The 17,130-nt window shown below is 56.1% G+C and overlaps 1 protein-coding gene across 1 annotated transcript in view; it reads left to right on the plus strand.

The window, feature by feature from the left end:
- Positions 1-17,130, plus strand: part of robo3 (roundabout, axon guidance receptor, homolog 3 (Drosophila)) — a 77,477-nt gene that overhangs the window by 51,770 nt on the left and 8,577 nt on the right. Inside the window, exon 3 of the mRNA XM_062452992.1 lies at positions 1,477-2,116. Coding sequence (XP_062308976.1) covers positions 1,477-2,116 — 640 coding nt within the window. The remainder of the gene's footprint in view (positions 1-1,476; positions 2,117-17,130) is intronic.

Here is a 17,130-nt window from a genome sequence, read left to right on the forward strand (position 1 = left end):
GCTCTGGAGTAATGAAATGTGGACGGGTTCAATTAGATTTCCTTATTTTATTCTATTATTCCTCACACAAAAATAATACAAAAACTTTGCAAAGAAAGAAGCTGTAAAGAGGTTGCAGGCTGAATCAGACCTGCTCCACCTGTTCCCCTCAGCTCTGCTTTCCTGGACGAGCTACACCAGTCAAATCAAATGAGTTAAAAGTAACTACACAAGTCTCGTGTTTTTATGATGTGGGCTTTCAAAAATGTGTTCCGCCGTGGGGTTTTGATGGTCATGAAGGGGTGGGTTTAATAGTAAAACATTGAGAGGTAATTGGCTGTCCTGCTGCAGGAGCAGTGTTCTGTGAAAGTAGGGCTGTTTGAGCTTGAGTTATTGCTTACACTGGAGTGGTTGTGTTTTTGTAAAGTCATTTCTTGCCGTTGCTTTCGGCCTCATAGAAGTTAATGGTCCGTTTTGGGCCTGACTGGTTGTGGTGTTTGAAATCTAAATGCTTTCCTGCTCAGTGTAGAGCTGCAATCTATACATTGATGTTTTTTATTTAGAAAAACATTGAGACAATAATGCTAAGGGAGAGGGTTGCTGTGCTAAAACTAGACCCTGAGGAGAGAGCAGGTCCTGCCCCTAAGGAGAGAGCAGGTCCTGCCCCTGAGGAGAGAGCAGGTCCTGCCCCTGAGGAGAGAGCAGGTCCTGCCCCTGAGGAGAGAGCAGGTCCTGCCCCTGAGGAGAGAGCAGGTCCTGCTGCCCCTGAGGAGAGAGCAGGTCCTGCCCCTGAGGAGAGAGCAGGTCCTGCCCCTGAGGAGAGAGCAGGTCCTGCCCCTGAGGAGAGAGCAGGTCCTGCCCCTGAGGAGAGAGCAGGTCCTGCCCCTGAGGAGAGAGCAGGTCCTGCCCCTGAGGAGAGAGCAGGTCCTGCCCCTGAGGAGAGAGCAGGTCCTGCTGCCCCTGAGGAGAGAGCAGGTCCTGCCCCTGAGGAGAGAGCAGGTCCTGCCCCTGAGGAGAGAGCAGGTCCTGCCCCTGAGGAGAGAGCAGGTCCTGCCCCTGAGGTCCCGGGTTCTCCAGTAGGTTTTTGGCTGATACGAGGACTTGTAGCCTGGTGATGTTGTCCCTGTCCTTGACTGTGATCTCTCAGTCTTGGTGAGGTCTCCCTTCTGGAAACAGTGATGTCAGTCTTGGTGAGGTCTCCTGGAGACAGTGAAGGATGGGAGCTGGCTGTGACTGGCGGTCTCTGTCCTCTCTGGCCCTGGAGAGAGGACATCCTTTGCAGCTGTCTCTCTCTCTCTCTTTCTCTCTCTGCACACACACCATTCACTACACATTCCTAGCATTTCCTCTCTCAGATAAAGATCCTGTATTTCCTGTTTCTATTCCCCATGTGCTGCCCCACATGGCAACAGCCAGTGTGTGTGTGTGGATAGATGTGTGTGTGTGTGTTTATCCCTCCTGTCGACTTGAGACCGTTTGCCTGAAGCGTGTCACCAGGTTCGGTGAGCGGTGCTCGGAGAGCGGTGCTCATGCCAGCCAGCTCAGAGCTGAGCCGCTGGCACTCCAGATAAGAGCCGGCCACAGGGACCAGGCTGGGACAGGGACCAGGCTGGGACAGGGACCAGGCTGGGACAGGGACCAGGCTGGGACAGGGACCAGGCTGGGTCAGGGACCAGGCTGGGACAGGGACCAGGCTGGGTCAGGGACCAGGCTGGGACAGGGACCAGGCTGGGACAGGGACCAGGCTGGGACAGGGACCAGGCTGGGACAGGGACCAGGCTGGGACAGGGACCAGGCTGGGACAGGGACCAGGCTGGGACAGGGACCAGGCTGGGTCAGGGACCAGGCTGGGACAGGGACCAGGCTGGGACAGGGACCAGGTTGGGACAGGGACCAGGCTGGGACAGGGACCAGGCTGGGACAGGGACCAGGCTGGGACAGGGACCAGGCTGGGACAGGGACCAGGCTGGGACAGGGACCAGGCTGGGACAGGGACCAGGCTGGGACAGGGACCAGGCCAGCCTCAGGGGGCAGGGGGACAGCCAGCCTCTCTGGCCAGGAGGAGAGGGGGAGGGGGAGGGAGAGGGCTGCTTCTGGCCTGGTGATCCTCGATGGCTCAGCCCTGGCTTCAGAACCTGTGGGTCCATCTGGACCAGGAAGACCTGTGGTCTGGGTGTGTCGACATGTCTGTCTAAATGTGAGTGTCTGCATTTCTACATTTGTGTCCACATGTGCTTATCCATGCATGTGTATCTTATATCATACTTCTGAGTGGTGCATCAGTGTCCAGCATAACATTATTTGAGCAGTTCCTTTAAGGATGAGTCTAGCCAAGTCCCACCAGGCTGTATGTCACACACTTGGACCACACCCCTTCTCAGGGATAAAAGGGATGTGTTGAACCCGGTAACGTGTCCTGAGAGGCCACGCCTGGGGATGAAGAAGAGGTCCCCATCTAACGTGCAGTAGATCACCTCACAGTAGATCACCTCACAGTAGATCACCTCACAGTAGATCCTCTCACAGTAGATCCTCTCACAGTAAATCCTCTCACAGTAGATCCTCTCACAGTAGATCCCCTCACAGTAGATCACCTCACAGTAGATCCTCTCACAGTAGATCACCTCACAGTAGATACCCTCACAGTAGATCCCTCACAGTAGATCACCTCACAGTAGATCCCCTCACAGTAGATCCCTCACACTAGGTCACCTCACAGTAGATCCTCTCACAGTAGATCCTCTCACAGTAGATCCCCTCACAGTAGATCACCTCACAGTAGATCCCCTCACAGTAGATCCCTCACAGTAGGTCACCTCACAGTAGATCCTCTCACAGTAGATCCCCTCACAGTAGATCCCTCACAGTAGGTCACCTCACAGTAGATCCCTCACAGTAGATCCCTCACAGTAGATGGAGGAGACAGGCCCAGGGCAGGGCAGGGCCCTCCATTGTTGAGTGGTTTATGAGGGCTCTGACGGTTTTATTCTTCACACTATGTCCCCTCCACTGCTTTATGGCTCATGAATAATCATGCCGGGAGGGCGAGGAGGGGAGGGCGGAGGAGGGGAGGGCGGAGGAGGGGAGGGCGGCGGAGGGTGGAGGAGGGGAGGGCGGAGGAGGGGAGGGCGGCGGAGGGTGGAGGAGGGGAGGGCGGAGGAGGGGAGGGCGGAGGAGGAGAGGGCGGAGGAGGGGAGGGCGGAGGAGGGGAGGGCGGAGGGCGAAGGAGGGGAGGGCAGGGGAGGGCGGAGGAGGAGAGGGCGGAGGAGGAGAGGGCGGAGGAGGGGAGGGCGGAGGAGGGGAGGGCGGAGGGCGAAGGAGGGGAGGGCGGGGGAGGGCGGAGGAGAGGGCGGAGGAGGAGAGGGCGGAGGAGGGGAGGGCGGAGGAGGGGAGGGCGGAGGGCGAAGGAGGGGAGGGCGGGGGAGGGCGGAGGAGGAGGAGAGGGCGGAGGAGGGGAGGGAGGAGGAGGAGAGGGCGGAGGAGGGGAGGGCGGAGGGCGAAGGAGGGGAGGGTGGGGGAGGGCGGAGGAGGAGAGGGCGGAGGAGGAGAGGGCGGAGGAGGAGAGGAGGGGTCAGGCCTGGAGACGCTCCGACCTCTGAAGGTCAGGTGGAGGTCAGCCCTGGTTTCCAGGGGAACAGGTCACCGGGGGTGACAGCTGCCCCAAGGAATCATGGGAGTGAACAGGTGAAGGGTGTGATGACTCTGCCGTCCCCTGCGTGTGTGTGTGTGGCGGTGTGTGTGTGTGGGTGTGTGTCTTGCATCCTTGTGTGTCAGAGAAACTTTCACACTCCTTGTAACGGACAACAGGTTCTGCAAAACAGCTCTCCCCCCCCTCTCCCCCCCCCTCCCCAGCCCTCAGCCACCCTGCTCAGCTCTGTGCAGAAAAATGGATTTGGAGCTTTAGAGGATTAGGGGGTTTTGGGGAGGAGGGTGGGGGGACGACAGGGGGGCTGGCAGATAAGGATGTCTGCAGTAGCCCTCAGCCCCCCTAACCCCCCTCAGCCCCCCTAACCCCCCTCAGCCCCCCCTCCATGTGGTGGCCACCTAGCCCCCTCTAATTAGACACACTGGGGGCTAACGAGCCCACAAACCCACGCTGGTGCCCTGAGGCGTGTGTGTGTGTGTGTGTGTGTGTGTGTGGAGGGGGGATAGGGAGACATGACAACAGGTGGAAGGAAGAGCCCTTCAGTCCCACACACAGTTTACGATAGCCCTCTCCCACACACACACACACACTTAAACACCACACTCACTCACTCCCCCCACCTTCTGAACCCCCGCTATGTTACTGAGCAGTGACGCATCTGTGAGGCGCTTCTGTGTCCTGGGGGAGGGGGGAGGAGGGGAGGAAGAGGGGAGGAGGAGGAGGAGGGGAGGAGGAGGAGGAGGAGGGGGGAGGAGGGGGGAGGAGGAGGGGGAGGAGGGGGGAGGGGGGGGGGAGGAGGGGAGGAGGAGGGGAGGAGGAGGAGGAGGGGGGAGGAGGGGAGGAGGAGGAGGAGGAGGAGGAGGAGGGGGGAGGAGGGGGGAGAATACAGCAGGCTATAGAGAACAATACATCATTTGCCCCGGCAGTTGTATGTGATCACGCTTTGTTACCTCTGGAGGAGCAGATGAGAGGGTGGAGGCCGGGCGTCCTACACACACCCCCCCGACCTCCTGCTCACCTCCAAAGAGACACGCCCTCCCACCCTGAGAGAGACACGCCCTCCCACCCTGAGAGAGACACGCCCTCCCACCCTGAGAGAGACACGCCCTCCCACCCCCGGCCAGGGCTGAAATGGGGGTTGCCTGTCCCCTCTCCTGGTGATCTGATTAATGACCGTTTAAAACCTGCTTTTCAATTATTCATCAGCAGAGATCCTTATTCAACACCTCATTAGTGTCCTCACAGAAGATCGCTGCAGTCGAACCAGAACCAAGCTGGTTAGCTGGACATGAACCTTCCTCCTAATGCTGTTCCTCCTTCTCAACAGTTACCCCCTACCCCTGCACCCCCCAGATGGTCGGAGTACAGTAGACAGAGTGAGGGGTCATTCTGGGAGGAGGGAGGGGGGACAAACGGGGTTCTAGAATGCCCTCTTGCTCACCTCCTATAGGCCGAGGCCAAGCCTGGCTAGATTAGAGTAATCCTCTTTCAGGGCAGACAATGCTTCTATTAGTTGGCCACACGCATGGGATTAGCCCACCTCTCTAATGGATTTATTGTTGAGACAATCTGCATGTAAAAGGAGCACGCTTGGGGGGCTGGGGGCGTGAGGCTGGGGGCGCTGGGGCCCTCTTCTGGTCCTACTGCCATCCACACCACCATCCTCTCCAGCCCCCCCCCAGCGCCCCCAGCCCCCCCCAGCCCAAGGACTTTGTTCTCTGGTGGGCTGTTCTGGGTCCAGCCCCAACGTATGTCCAGGGTGGAGGGATAGTGGGGCTACACACACACACACACACACACACACACACACACACACACACACACACACACACACATACAGTACTGACTTTGGGGCTTGGATTCACACACACACACACTCCACTGAGCAGACAGGATGTAGATGCAGTAGAACGAGCCGGAGGAATCTGTAAACGGCAGCCCTCCCGCAGAGCCGTGCGGAGCCGCGCGGAGCCATAATCATCGCGGACGTCTTTGTCCTCGAGTCTCTCAGCCTCTCATCTGTTTCTGCTGAGAACTTACAGGCTGTCAAAGTCACTTAGCACAAGTGTTTTTCCTTTTTAATTTATTCAACTGTAGTCTTCCACGTTGAAGTAAAGGATGGAAACGGTTTGAATATTTAATGACCGACTGGATGATTTGAAGAAGGGCCTCATTGTGTCTGACTGTGTACGTCATTTGCATTATAACGAACACAGTCAAAAGGAATGAATTGTACATTGTTCAAAATAATTTACATTCTTGAATTTCCTCTGGGGTCATATGCACCTCTCGAAAGGGTGTATGGAATTATTTTACCGTGCTGGAATTATAATCATTTTCCGTAACTTTACTTTGATTCTTGAAAGACCAGGATGAGTCATTTGGAAATGAGTTTTAGGAGATTAAGAAGCCGTCGTTCTACTGTGGGTTTAGTAAATGTTGTACGTTCCTCAAGAATGATGTGTCAGCAGTCTGGCGTGTTGAGAGACTGTCCTGTTCACACACACACACACACACACACACGTGCCAGGGAGATAGTGTGGAGGATTCACCTGTGAGCCCTGATTGGGCCCTGATTGGGCCTCAGTTACAGCTGGACTGCTGGTGGTGGGGGGACACCCTCCTGACTCCCTGTGTGTGCTGGGAACGGCAGTAGAGGCTGTCCTCAGACCAGACCAGAGCAGGGCTGGTTCTGGTGTGCATCTCAGTCTGGACACAGTACACAGAGGACACAGTCTGGCGTGGAGAGGACACAGTCTGGGGTGGAGAGAGGACACAGTCTGGGGTGGAGAGAGGACACAGTCTGGGGTGGAGAGAGGACACAGTCTGGGGTGGAGAGGACACAGTCTGGGGTGGAGAGGACACAGTCTGGGGTGGAGAGAGGACACAGTCTGGGGTGGAGAGAGGACACAGTCTGGGGTGGAGAGAGGACACAGTCTGGGGTGGAGAGAGGACACAGTCTGGGGTGGAGAGGACACAGTCTGGGGTGGAGAGAGGACACAGTCTGGGGTGGAGAGAGGACACAGTCTGGGGTGGAGAGAGGACACAGTCTGGGGTGGAGAGAGGACACAGTCTGGGGTGGAGAGAGGACACAGTCTGGGGTGAAGAGGACACAGTCTGGGGTGGAGAGAGGACACAGTCTGGGGTGGAGAGAGGACACAGTCTGGGGTGGAGAGAGGACACAGTCTGGGGTGGAGAGAGGACACAGTCTGGGGTGGAGAGAGGACACAGTCTGGGGTGGAGAGAGGACACAGTCTGGGGTGGAGAGAGGACACAGTCTGGGGTGGAGAGAGGACACAGTCTGGGGTGGAGAGGACACAGTCTGGGGTGGAGAGAGGACACAGTCTGGGGTGGAGAGAGGACACAGTCTGGGGTGGAGAGAGGACACAGTCTGGCGTGGAGAGGACACAGTCTGGGGTGGAGAGAGGACACAGTCTGGGGTGGAGAGAGGACACAGTCTGGGGTGGAGAGAGGACACAGTCTGGGGTGGAGAGGACACAGTCTGGGGTGGAGAGGACACAGTCTGGGGTGGAGAGAGGACACAGTCTGGGGTGGAGAGAGGACACAGTCTGGGGTGGAGAGAGGACACAGTCTGGGGTGGAGAGAGGACACAGTCTGGGGTGGAGAGAGGACACAGTCTGGGGTGGAGAGAGGACACAGTCTGGGGTGGAGAGAGGACACAGTCTGGGGTGGAGAGAGGACACAGTCTGGGGTGGAGAGGACACAGTCTGGGGTGGAGAGAGGACACAGTCTGGGGTGGAGAGAGGACACAGTCTGGGGTGGAGAGAGGACACAGTCTGGCGTGGAGAGGACACAGTCTGGGGTGGAGAGAGGACACAGTCTGGGGTGGAGAGAGGACACAGTCTGGGGTGGAGAGAGGACACAGTCTGGGGTGGAGAGGACACAGTCTGGGGTGGAGAGGACACAGTCTGGGGTGGAGAGAGGACACAGTCTGGGGTGGAGAGAGGACACAGTCTGGGGTGGAGAGAGGACACAGTCTGGGGTGGAGAGAGGACACAGTCTGGGGTGGAGAGAGGACACAGTCTGGGGTGGAGAGAGGACACAGTCTGGGGTGGAGAGAGGACACAGTCTGGGGTGGAGAGAGGACACAGTCTGGGGTGGAGAGAGGACACAGTCTGGGGTGGAGAGAGGACACAGTCTGGCGTGGAGAGGACACAGTCTGGGGTGGAGAGAGGACACAGTCTGGGGTGGAGAGAGGACACAGTCTGGGGTGGAGAGAGGACACAGTCTGGGGTGGAGAGGACACAGTCTGGGGTGGAGAGGACACAGTCTGGGGTGGAGAGAGGACACAGTCTGGGGTGGAGAGAGGACACAGTCTGGGGTGGAGAGAGGACACAGTCTGGGGTGGAGAGGACACAGTCTGGGGTGGAGAGGACACAGTCTGGGGTGGAGAGAGGACACAGTCTGGGGTGGAGAGAGGACACAGTCTGGGGTGGAGAGAGGACACAGTCTGGGGTGGAGAGAGGACACAGTCTGGGGTGGAGAGAGGACAAAGTCTGGGGTGGAGAGAGGACACAGTCTGGGGTGGAGAGAGGACACAGTCTGGGGTGGAGAGAGGACACAGTCTGGGGTGGAGAGGACACAGTCTGGGGTGGAGAGAGGACACAGTCTGGGGTGGAGAGAGGACACAGTCTGGGGTGGAGAGAGGACACAGTCTGGGGTGGAGAGAGGACACAGTCTGGGGTGGAGAGAGGACACAGTCTGGGGTGGAGAGAGGACACAGTCTGGGGTGGAGAGAGGACACAGTCTGGGGTGGAGAGAGGACACAGTCTGGGGTGGAGAGAGGACACAGTCTGGGGTGGAGAGAGGACACAGTCTGGGGTGGAGAGAGGACACAGTCTGGGGTGGAGAGAGGACACAGTCTGGGGTGGAGAGAGGACACAGTCTGGGGTGGAGAGAGGACACAGTCTGGGGTGGAGAGAGGACACAGTCTGGGGTGGAGAGGAAGCAGGGCGTTTCTGAACACCTGAACAGCCCTGAGACACTGCAGCCTGACATATCCATCTCTCTCTCCTGCTGTTGGCTCCTCACTACTGTCAGGGCTGCCTGATTCCTGTTCAGTGTTGGAAGGTTGAATTATAAACTTTATTTCAGTGTTTGAGGTTTTTTTTCCGCAAGGTGATTCTGAGGCACTGAGGTGTGGGCAAGTACAGGTTTTTTCTTTCATGTTTTGGGAAGTGGTAGTAAGCAAAATACGATCATAGAAATCATTTCAAAGCAGAGGAGACTTAGAGACTTCCAGCTGCACAGAAAAACAGCCCGTCATCACTGCAGTCACTCCATCCACACCCAAAACACATTCCCGCCTCATCTCTCGATCTTTTTACGGGGAAGAAAGAGCAGGTCACCTGTTCGGAAGCGAAAAGAGACAAGAGGCGGTGAAAAGTGCAGCTGAAATGGTTGAGCACTTTCCTCCAACCTGGTGTGTCAGGAGGGGTTTTTCACCAGTGAAAGGGAAATCATTATTCATGTTCTGCCTCCGTACAGAACAGCTGCTCTTCATCTATCAGCTGGGAGAGACTCTGTCGTAGAGGTGTGTGTGGCTGGCTGGCTAACTGGGCTCAGTGACAGGGTTAGCAGGGGAGAGGTGTCCTGTGTGAGGCCTGTGATGAGGGGGAGCAGATCTCACCACCAGGGAGGGAGGACAGCAGGGGGGGGTCAGGTACAACAGGATGCAGGTGTGTGTGTGTGAGAGAGAGAGAGAGAGAGAGAGAGAGAGAGAGTGGTTGGGCAAGGGTGGACCCTCCCGGACATACACACACACTCTCTCTCACACACACACACACTCCTCTCTCTGTGGTCCCCAGGGCAGTGTCAGTGGGCCCCTGGGCCCTCAGCTCTGTGTTTGTCTCCAGCAGCCCTCCTCCCCGCCTCCCTGCCTCATCACCAGCCCGCCTCCCTGCCTCATCACCAGCCCGCCTCCCCGCCTCATTACCAGAGGCCCTCCCTGATCCCTATCAGCCTCCGATGATGGACCGTCCAGGGGAGGATATTGGAGGGGGGGTGTGTGTGTGTGTGTGTGTGCGCGCTATGTTGCAAGAGAGGAGGGGCTGTTTTGTGCTTAGAGGCACGTGCAGCCTGGACATCTGTCCTAACCCACCTCACACACACACACACTCCTCACACAGACACACAGACAGACACACACACACACACACACACACACAAGCTGTTCAACATGACAGCTGTGGCCCTTGCAAAAGAGGATGGACTGTCTGTCAGCACGAACAGCCCTGTATCAAGAGAGACACCTACAGACCACCGCCCGCAGGTGTGGAAGCCCACACACACATACCGACAAAGACAGTTCGGCAAATCTGTAAATAAAATGTATTAACAATGTGGACTGTCGCTGTAGTTCTATCTGATGTATCCCGGACCTGTCTACTCTTTTACTGGAACAAAACAGCCAAACATGTAGACTGTCTGGTCTGAAACTCAATTCCTGCCACAAATGACTTGGAGTGAACCTGTTGGTGATAGCTTTGTGTGGTTTAATGACACAAACTAGAGGGAAGGAAGGAAGGAGGAGAGAGGGAAGAGAGACTACAGACAGAGAAGAAAGAAAATTAAAGAGAGAGAAGGAAGGAGAAAGGGGAGTGGGGGAGGTGAGGGGAGGTGAGGGGAGGGGAGTGGGGAGGGGAGGGAGGTGAGGGGAGGGGGGGAGGTGAGGGGAGGGAGTGGGGAGGTGAGGGGAGGGGGGGAGGTGAGGGGAGGGGAGTGGGGGGAGGTGAGGGGAGTGGAGGGGGGGAGGGGGAGTGGGGGAGGTGAGGGGAGTGGGGGAGGTGAGGGGAGTGGGGGAGGTGAGGGAGGGGGGGAGGTGAGGGGAGGGGAGTGGGGGAGGGGAGTGGGGGGAGGTGAGGGGAGTGGGGGAGGTGAGGGGAGTGGGGGAGGTGAGGGGAGTGGGGGAGGTGAGGGGAGTGGGGGAGGGGAGGGGGGGAGGTGAGGGGAGGGGAGGGGGGGAGGTGAGGGGAGGGGGAGTGGGGGAGGGGAGGGGGGGAGGTGAGGGGAGGGGAGGGGGGGAGGTGAGGGGAGGGGAGGGGGGGAGGTGAGGGGAGGGGAGTGGGGGAGGTGAGGGGAGGGGGGGAGGTGAGAAGGTTCCTGTGGGGTTGGTGGTTTGAGAGAGTCTTGAGAGATGCTGGTGGAAGATGTAGAGAGGTTTCTGAAAGAGAGATGTCCTGGTTGACATAAGTGGTGTTGACACCGCAAGAACATGAGTCATTCCACACTAAACTGTGTGTATTTCAGCTTAACACACACTTACTCTCATCCACACTTATGATGCTACAGTGGAATACACAATATTTACTGTTGGTCAAATACATTGATGGAGTAAGTTAACATTGAATATATCATCATTTGTCACTAATTTATCAGGGATTTCAGAATAGGCTTGTAGGTTTAGTCCATGTGTGATTATGTAGCTGTATGTGTGTGAAAGGATGTGTGTATGTGTCTGTGTTTGACAGGATCTGTGTGTGTGTGTGTGTGTGGCGTACACGAGGAGAGGCAGATGGAGTCAGGTCTGTGGAGGTTTGGCTTGTGTGTTGGAATGTCAGGTTGACTATCTATTGAGGCCTCCGATTTCAGAGAGCGCTGTGAATGTATGGTCGAGTATGTGTGTGCGTGTGTGTGTGCGCATGTGTGTGTGTGCGTGTGTGTGTGCGCGTGTGTGTGCGCATGTGTGTGTGCATGTGTGTGTGTGTGTGCGTGTGCGCGTGTGCGTGTGTGTGTGTGTGTGCGTGTGCGTGTGCGTTGTAGTTGGGGATATACAGAACATACTCTGTTTGTAGACTCAACATGTTGGCATGTGGTACATTTACAAATGAGTCATACTGTACTTCATTTCCTATCTGTGTTTGCTCATAGTTCTGTGTTTATGCGTTTATGTTTGTGCGCGCATGTGAGCATGCATTGGTTCACATCTTGGCATGTGTGTACATTTTTACAAGTTTTACTATCTGTGTGTTGATAGGGTATGTTCACTTTGCAAGTGAGGACCTGTGTGTGTGTGTGTGTGAGGGTACTGTGTGCCAGAGTGTCCTTGTCTGTGGGTGGTAGCTGCAGGCTAGAAGCCCAATGAAAGTGGAGAGGGCAACTGGTTTCCATGGTGACACCCTGAAGGCTGTCCATCTGCTATGTTCCACCCGCTAACTATCATCTTATTGATCAGCTGTCACCCTGAGACACGCGCACACAGCCTGCCACCCCAACCTCAATTCTGTCAATACCTCTGGGCCCGAGGCCGGCGTCCCCCCTTCACTAGGGGAGGCCAGGGGAGGCCAGGAGAGGCCAGGGGAGGCCCAGATGGATTTGGCTTCCAGTGCAAACAGTATGTCAATGTTTGGAGGGGCGGCGTCGGCCCTGATTAATTCCCCTCACACAAGACGCAGGGCGATCGCATACAATGACCTTTTGGGGTATGCAGCCAGACGTTTGCATTGAATGTCAAACACATCACTCTTGTAGCGATTGAGACTAGACTCCTTAACATGCATGAATACATTTATTTAGGTCCACAAAGAGCAGGGACTGATGTTCAGCCTCCACTCTGGACGAGGCAGGAACGGAGGCAGGGAGGGAGATGCAGGGAGGGAGATGCAGGGAGGGAGAGGCATGGATGGAGGCAGGGAGGGAGATGCAGGGAGGGAGAGGCAGGGAGATGCAGGGAGGGAGAGGCAGGGAGGGAGGCAGGGAGGGAGAGGCAGGGAGATGCAGGGAGGGAGAGGCAGGGAGGGAGAGGCAGGGAGGGAGGCAGGGAGGGAGATGCAGGGAGGCAGGGAGGGAGATGCAGGGAGGGAGAGGCAGGGAGATGCAGGGAGGGAGAGGCAGGGAGGGAGGCAGGGAGGGAGAGGCAGGGAGATGCAGGGAGGGAGAGGCAGGGAGGGAGAGGCAGGGAGGGAGGCAGGGAGGGAGGCAGGGAGGGAGAGGCAGGGAGATGCAGGGAGGGAGAGGCAGGGAGGGAGGCAGGGAGGGAGGGAGGCAGGGAGGCAGGGAGGCAGGGAGGGAGAGGCAGGGAGATGCAGGGAGGGAGAGGCAGGGAGGGAGGCAGGGAGGGAGAGGCAGGGAGATGCAGGGAGGGAGAGGCAGGGAGGGAGAGGCAGGGAGGGAGGCAGGGAGGGAGGCAGGGAGGGAGAGGCAGGGAGATGCAGGGAGGGAGAGGCAGGGAGGCAGGGAGGGAGGGAGGCAGGGAGGCAGGGAGGGAGAGGCAGGGGAGGGAGGCAGGGAGGGAGGCAGGGAGGGAGGCAGGGAGGGAGAGGCAGGGAGGGAGGCAGGGAGGGAGAGGCAGGGAGGGAGGCAGGGAGGGAGAGGCAGGGAGGGAGGGAGGCAGGGAGGGAGAGGCAGGGAGATGCAGGGAGGGAGAGGCAGGGAGGGAGGCAGGGAGGGAGGCAGGGAGGGAGGGAGGCAGGGAGGCAGGGAGGGAGAGGCAGGGAGGGAGGCAGGGAGGGAGGCAGGGAGGGAGGCAGGGAGATGCAGGGAGGGAGAGGCAGGGAGGGAGAGGCGGAGGCAGGGAGGGAGAGGCAGGGAGGGAGATGCAGGGAGGGAGAGGCAGGGAGGGAGAGGCAGGGAGGGAGGCAGGGAGGGAGAGGCAGGGAGGGAGGCAGGGAGGGAGAGGCAGGGAGGGGGAGGCAGGGAGGGAGAGGCAGGGAGGGAGAGGCAGGGAGGGAGGCAGGGAGGGAGAGGCAGGGAGGGAGAGGCAGGGAGGGAGAGGCAGGGAGGGAGATGGAGTTCTCAAGGGCTTGTAGAGAACGTTCTCTGCACGATGCTGTGTTTTCAGTTTCTAAATCTGATCAATGTTCCAGGATGATGAAGCACAGCGATTAGGGTTTGCAGGACCAGAAATGCCCTAGATAGGTGTGTGTGTGAGCGTGTGTCTACAAATGACGTGTTTATGTATGTATTTCTGCCTAGACTGCTTGTGTGTGTGTGTCAGTGCTTCTGTGTGTGAAAGATTGTCTCGTATCAGGTTGAGATGCAAGTCGACAGATTGACAGATGACCGCCGTGCTACATGCACCCCCACCCTCCCTCCCTCACCCACTCCTCCATCCCTCCATCCCTCCCTCCCTCCCTCCCTGCCCCAGCCAAGGGACCATCCGTCATTCTCTCTCCACAATCTGAATATTTATTCATGAGGAGGAGATGAAAATTATAGCCACTGTCACTAGAAAACACACACACAAACACACACACACCCTGTTTGTGAATCTGGTGATAAAGAACATTTTTAATTAAAAGTGAGATGCCGTCTGCCCCAAGCATTTATGTCAAATCAGGAGCACAGATGATGCCTGATATACCGCAGGCTCTCATGTTGAATAGAGTCACCCTGTCATCCGTACCCACAGCTACAGACCCTGTCCTCTGTACCCACAGCTACAGACCCTGTCCTCTGTACCCACAGCTACAGACCCTGTCATCCCCCTGTCATCCGTACCCACAGCTACAGACCCTGTCCTCTGTACCCACAGCTACAGACCCTGTCCTCTGTACCCACAGCTACAGACCCTGTCCACTGTACCCACAGCTACAGACCCTGTCCACTGTACCCACAGCTACAGACCCTGTCCACTGTACCCACAGCTACAGACCCTGTCCACTGTACTCACAGCTACAGACCCTGTCCACTGTACCCACAGCTACAGACCCCTGTCCACTGTACCCACAGCTACAGACCCCTGTCCACTGTACCCACAGCTACAGACCCTGTCCACTGTACCCACAGCTACAGACCCTGTCCACTGTACCCACAGCTACAGACCCTGTCCACTGTTCCCACAGCTACAGACCCTGTCCTCTGTACCCACAGCTACAGACCCTGTCCACTGTACCCACAGCTACAGACCCTGTCCACTGTACCCACAGCTACAGACCCTGTCCACTGTACCCACAGTTACAGACCCTGTCCACTGTACTCACAGCTACAGACCCTGTCCACTGTACCCACAGCTACAGACCCTGTCCACTGTACCCACAGCTACAGACCCTGTCCACTGTACCCACAGCTACAGACCCTGTCCACTGTTCCCACAGCTACAGACCCTGTCCTCTGTACCCACAGCTACAGACCCTGTCCACTGTACCCACAGCTACAGACCCTGTCCACTGTACCCACAGCTACAGACCCTGTCCACTGTACCCACAGCTACAGACCCTGTCCTCTGTACCCACAGCTACAGACCCTGTCCACTGTACCCACAGCTACAGACCCTGTCCACTGTACCCCACAGCTACAGACCCTGTCCACTGTACCCACAGCTACAGACCCTGTCCTCTGTACCCACAGCTACAGACCCCCAGCAGTCTTCAGGCCAGGAGTGAGGGGTGAGGGGAATTCAGAGTAGAAGCTGAAGATATGTTAATAAATGTAGCTTGATTTTCATAAATGTTTTAATGTTTTATGCTAGCCTATGGTTCATCACGTTGACTCTAACGTGTGTTGTGGACAAAATGATGTCATTTGTAGATTTAGTGAGTGCTGTATTTGCTATCCATTACAAAAACAAGTGGCTCTCGCTGAGCGATGGGATTTGATGGCGAGATCAAACAAACATGGAGGGGATTGTTGACTCTGTAAAAGATCTTGCTAAAAAACAGAAGGTTTTTAAGATGAAACATTGATTTTCTTACGAGGCTGAGAGGGAATGGGATTGACTTTATTAGGCTTTCAGGAACATGCGAGTGGTCCCAGTCTTTGGTGTGTGCATGTGTGTGTGGGGGTGAGTGTGACTGTGTGTGTGTCCTAGCTGCACCTCTCTCCTGGTGGAGGGGATCACTCAGGTTGGGCTGAAGGGCCTTGCCTGGGGGGGCAGGGCTCCAGAGGTCAGAGGTCACCAGCTTAATCTGGGCTCCAGGGTCCAGGGTGAGATCCAGAGTCTAATCAGGGTGTGTGGAGCCCACGCCCCCTGGATGGACCGCCCACGGTCCATCCAGAGGGGGGGGGGGGGGGGGGGGGATAGAGCTCTCAGGATGGAGGGTGACGAAGAAGATTTATACACATGGTCTTCCTTAGCCTCGCTCTCAGTCACACACAGACACACACACACGAGAGAGAGAGAGAGAGAGAGAGAGGAGAGAGAGAGAGAGAGAGAGGAGAGAGAGAAGAGAGAGAGGAGAGAGAGAGAGGAGAGAGAGAGAGAGAGAGAGAGAGAGAGAGAGAGAGAGAGAGAGAGAGGAGAGAGAGAGGAGAGAGAGAGAGAGAGAGAGAGAGAGAGAGAGAGAGAGAGAGAGAGAGAGAGAGAGAGAGAGAGAGAGGAGAGAGAGAGAGAGAGAGAGAGAGAGAGACCCAATTGTCATATGTCACTGACACTTTGGGAGGAAATGAAAAATATCCCCCGTCTTCCCAGCTGTTCCTATCTGGAGTGACCTTGCATACAAACCCCAGATGCTGATGTATGCTGCATCACACCCGCCTCGGAAGGACGCGGCACTATCTTGACAGTCAGAGAAACGACCCTGCAGCAGACAAGCGGAGAGCAGGCGAGCTGAGAGCAGGCAAGCTGAGAGCAGGCGAGCTGAGAGGCCTTATTGACTGAGATAGGAATCACCAGACCTAATGAGACGGGTCGTTCATCCTGTCCTCACAGAGAGGAACTGTAGCTAGTCCTCAGATGTCCTCAGATGTTTAGAAAGAACATTTACTCTACTCAGTTTCAGGCAAGTTTTGAGTAAAAAAAAGTTTTGAAAGGTTAGATGGCAAACACACGTGAAATGCAATCTAAAAATCAAAAACAAAACTTTTTTTCAAAAATATTTTTGCAACCTTTAAAAAAAAGGTTTCCTCACAGTGAAAGTAGAGGAAAGGAGGAGATAGGAGAACAGAGAATCCTGAAACAGAGTAAACAGGGTTAGGGTTAGGGTTAGGGGGGACCTTCCAGGGCTTTGTACACAGCAACATGTGGGTTGGCCCCACCAAATCTCACTCCAAGGTTTTTTTTAAAGTTGGCAGCCCTGAAGACAAACCTGCCTCGAGTCGTACGTCAGACATGCAACACAAAAGTACATACAACCCACACACGGATTTACATTACTAACACAGCCCCTGAGCACACTGTAAATGAATTCTGAAAACTATTGGCATGCTCACAAACACACACACACACACTCTCGCTCACACTGTACACACACACACACACACACACACACACACACAAACAAACACTCACAGTGCACACACACAAACCCTATGTTCAATATAGCTGATCCATCCTCCTTCTGTATAACACCAGCACAGACTTCATCTCCATCCTCATGTAAAACAGCACGCTCTGCATTCACTGTTGATGTTTAGCATCCAGATTTAGACAAAGCAATTACTATTCGTTCTTTGGTAGGGCTCTGTTGGGGTCTGGGTCTCTCAGGGTCAGGAGTGTGGAGGAATTTGAGCTGAAGAACAACTGGATCCTAGTTTTTGAAGACTGTACCTCATGTAGGCTATATTTAGATCTTGCCACAATAGAACAAGTTTCCATGGGGGCCAACAGG

The sequence above is a fragment of the Osmerus eperlanus genome, chromosome 27, assembly GCF_963692335.1.
Source record: "Osmerus eperlanus chromosome 27, fOsmEpe2.1, whole genome shotgun sequence".
In the NCBI taxonomy this organism is placed as follows: domain Eukaryota; kingdom Metazoa; phylum Chordata; class Actinopteri; order Osmeriformes; family Osmeridae; genus Osmerus; species Osmerus eperlanus.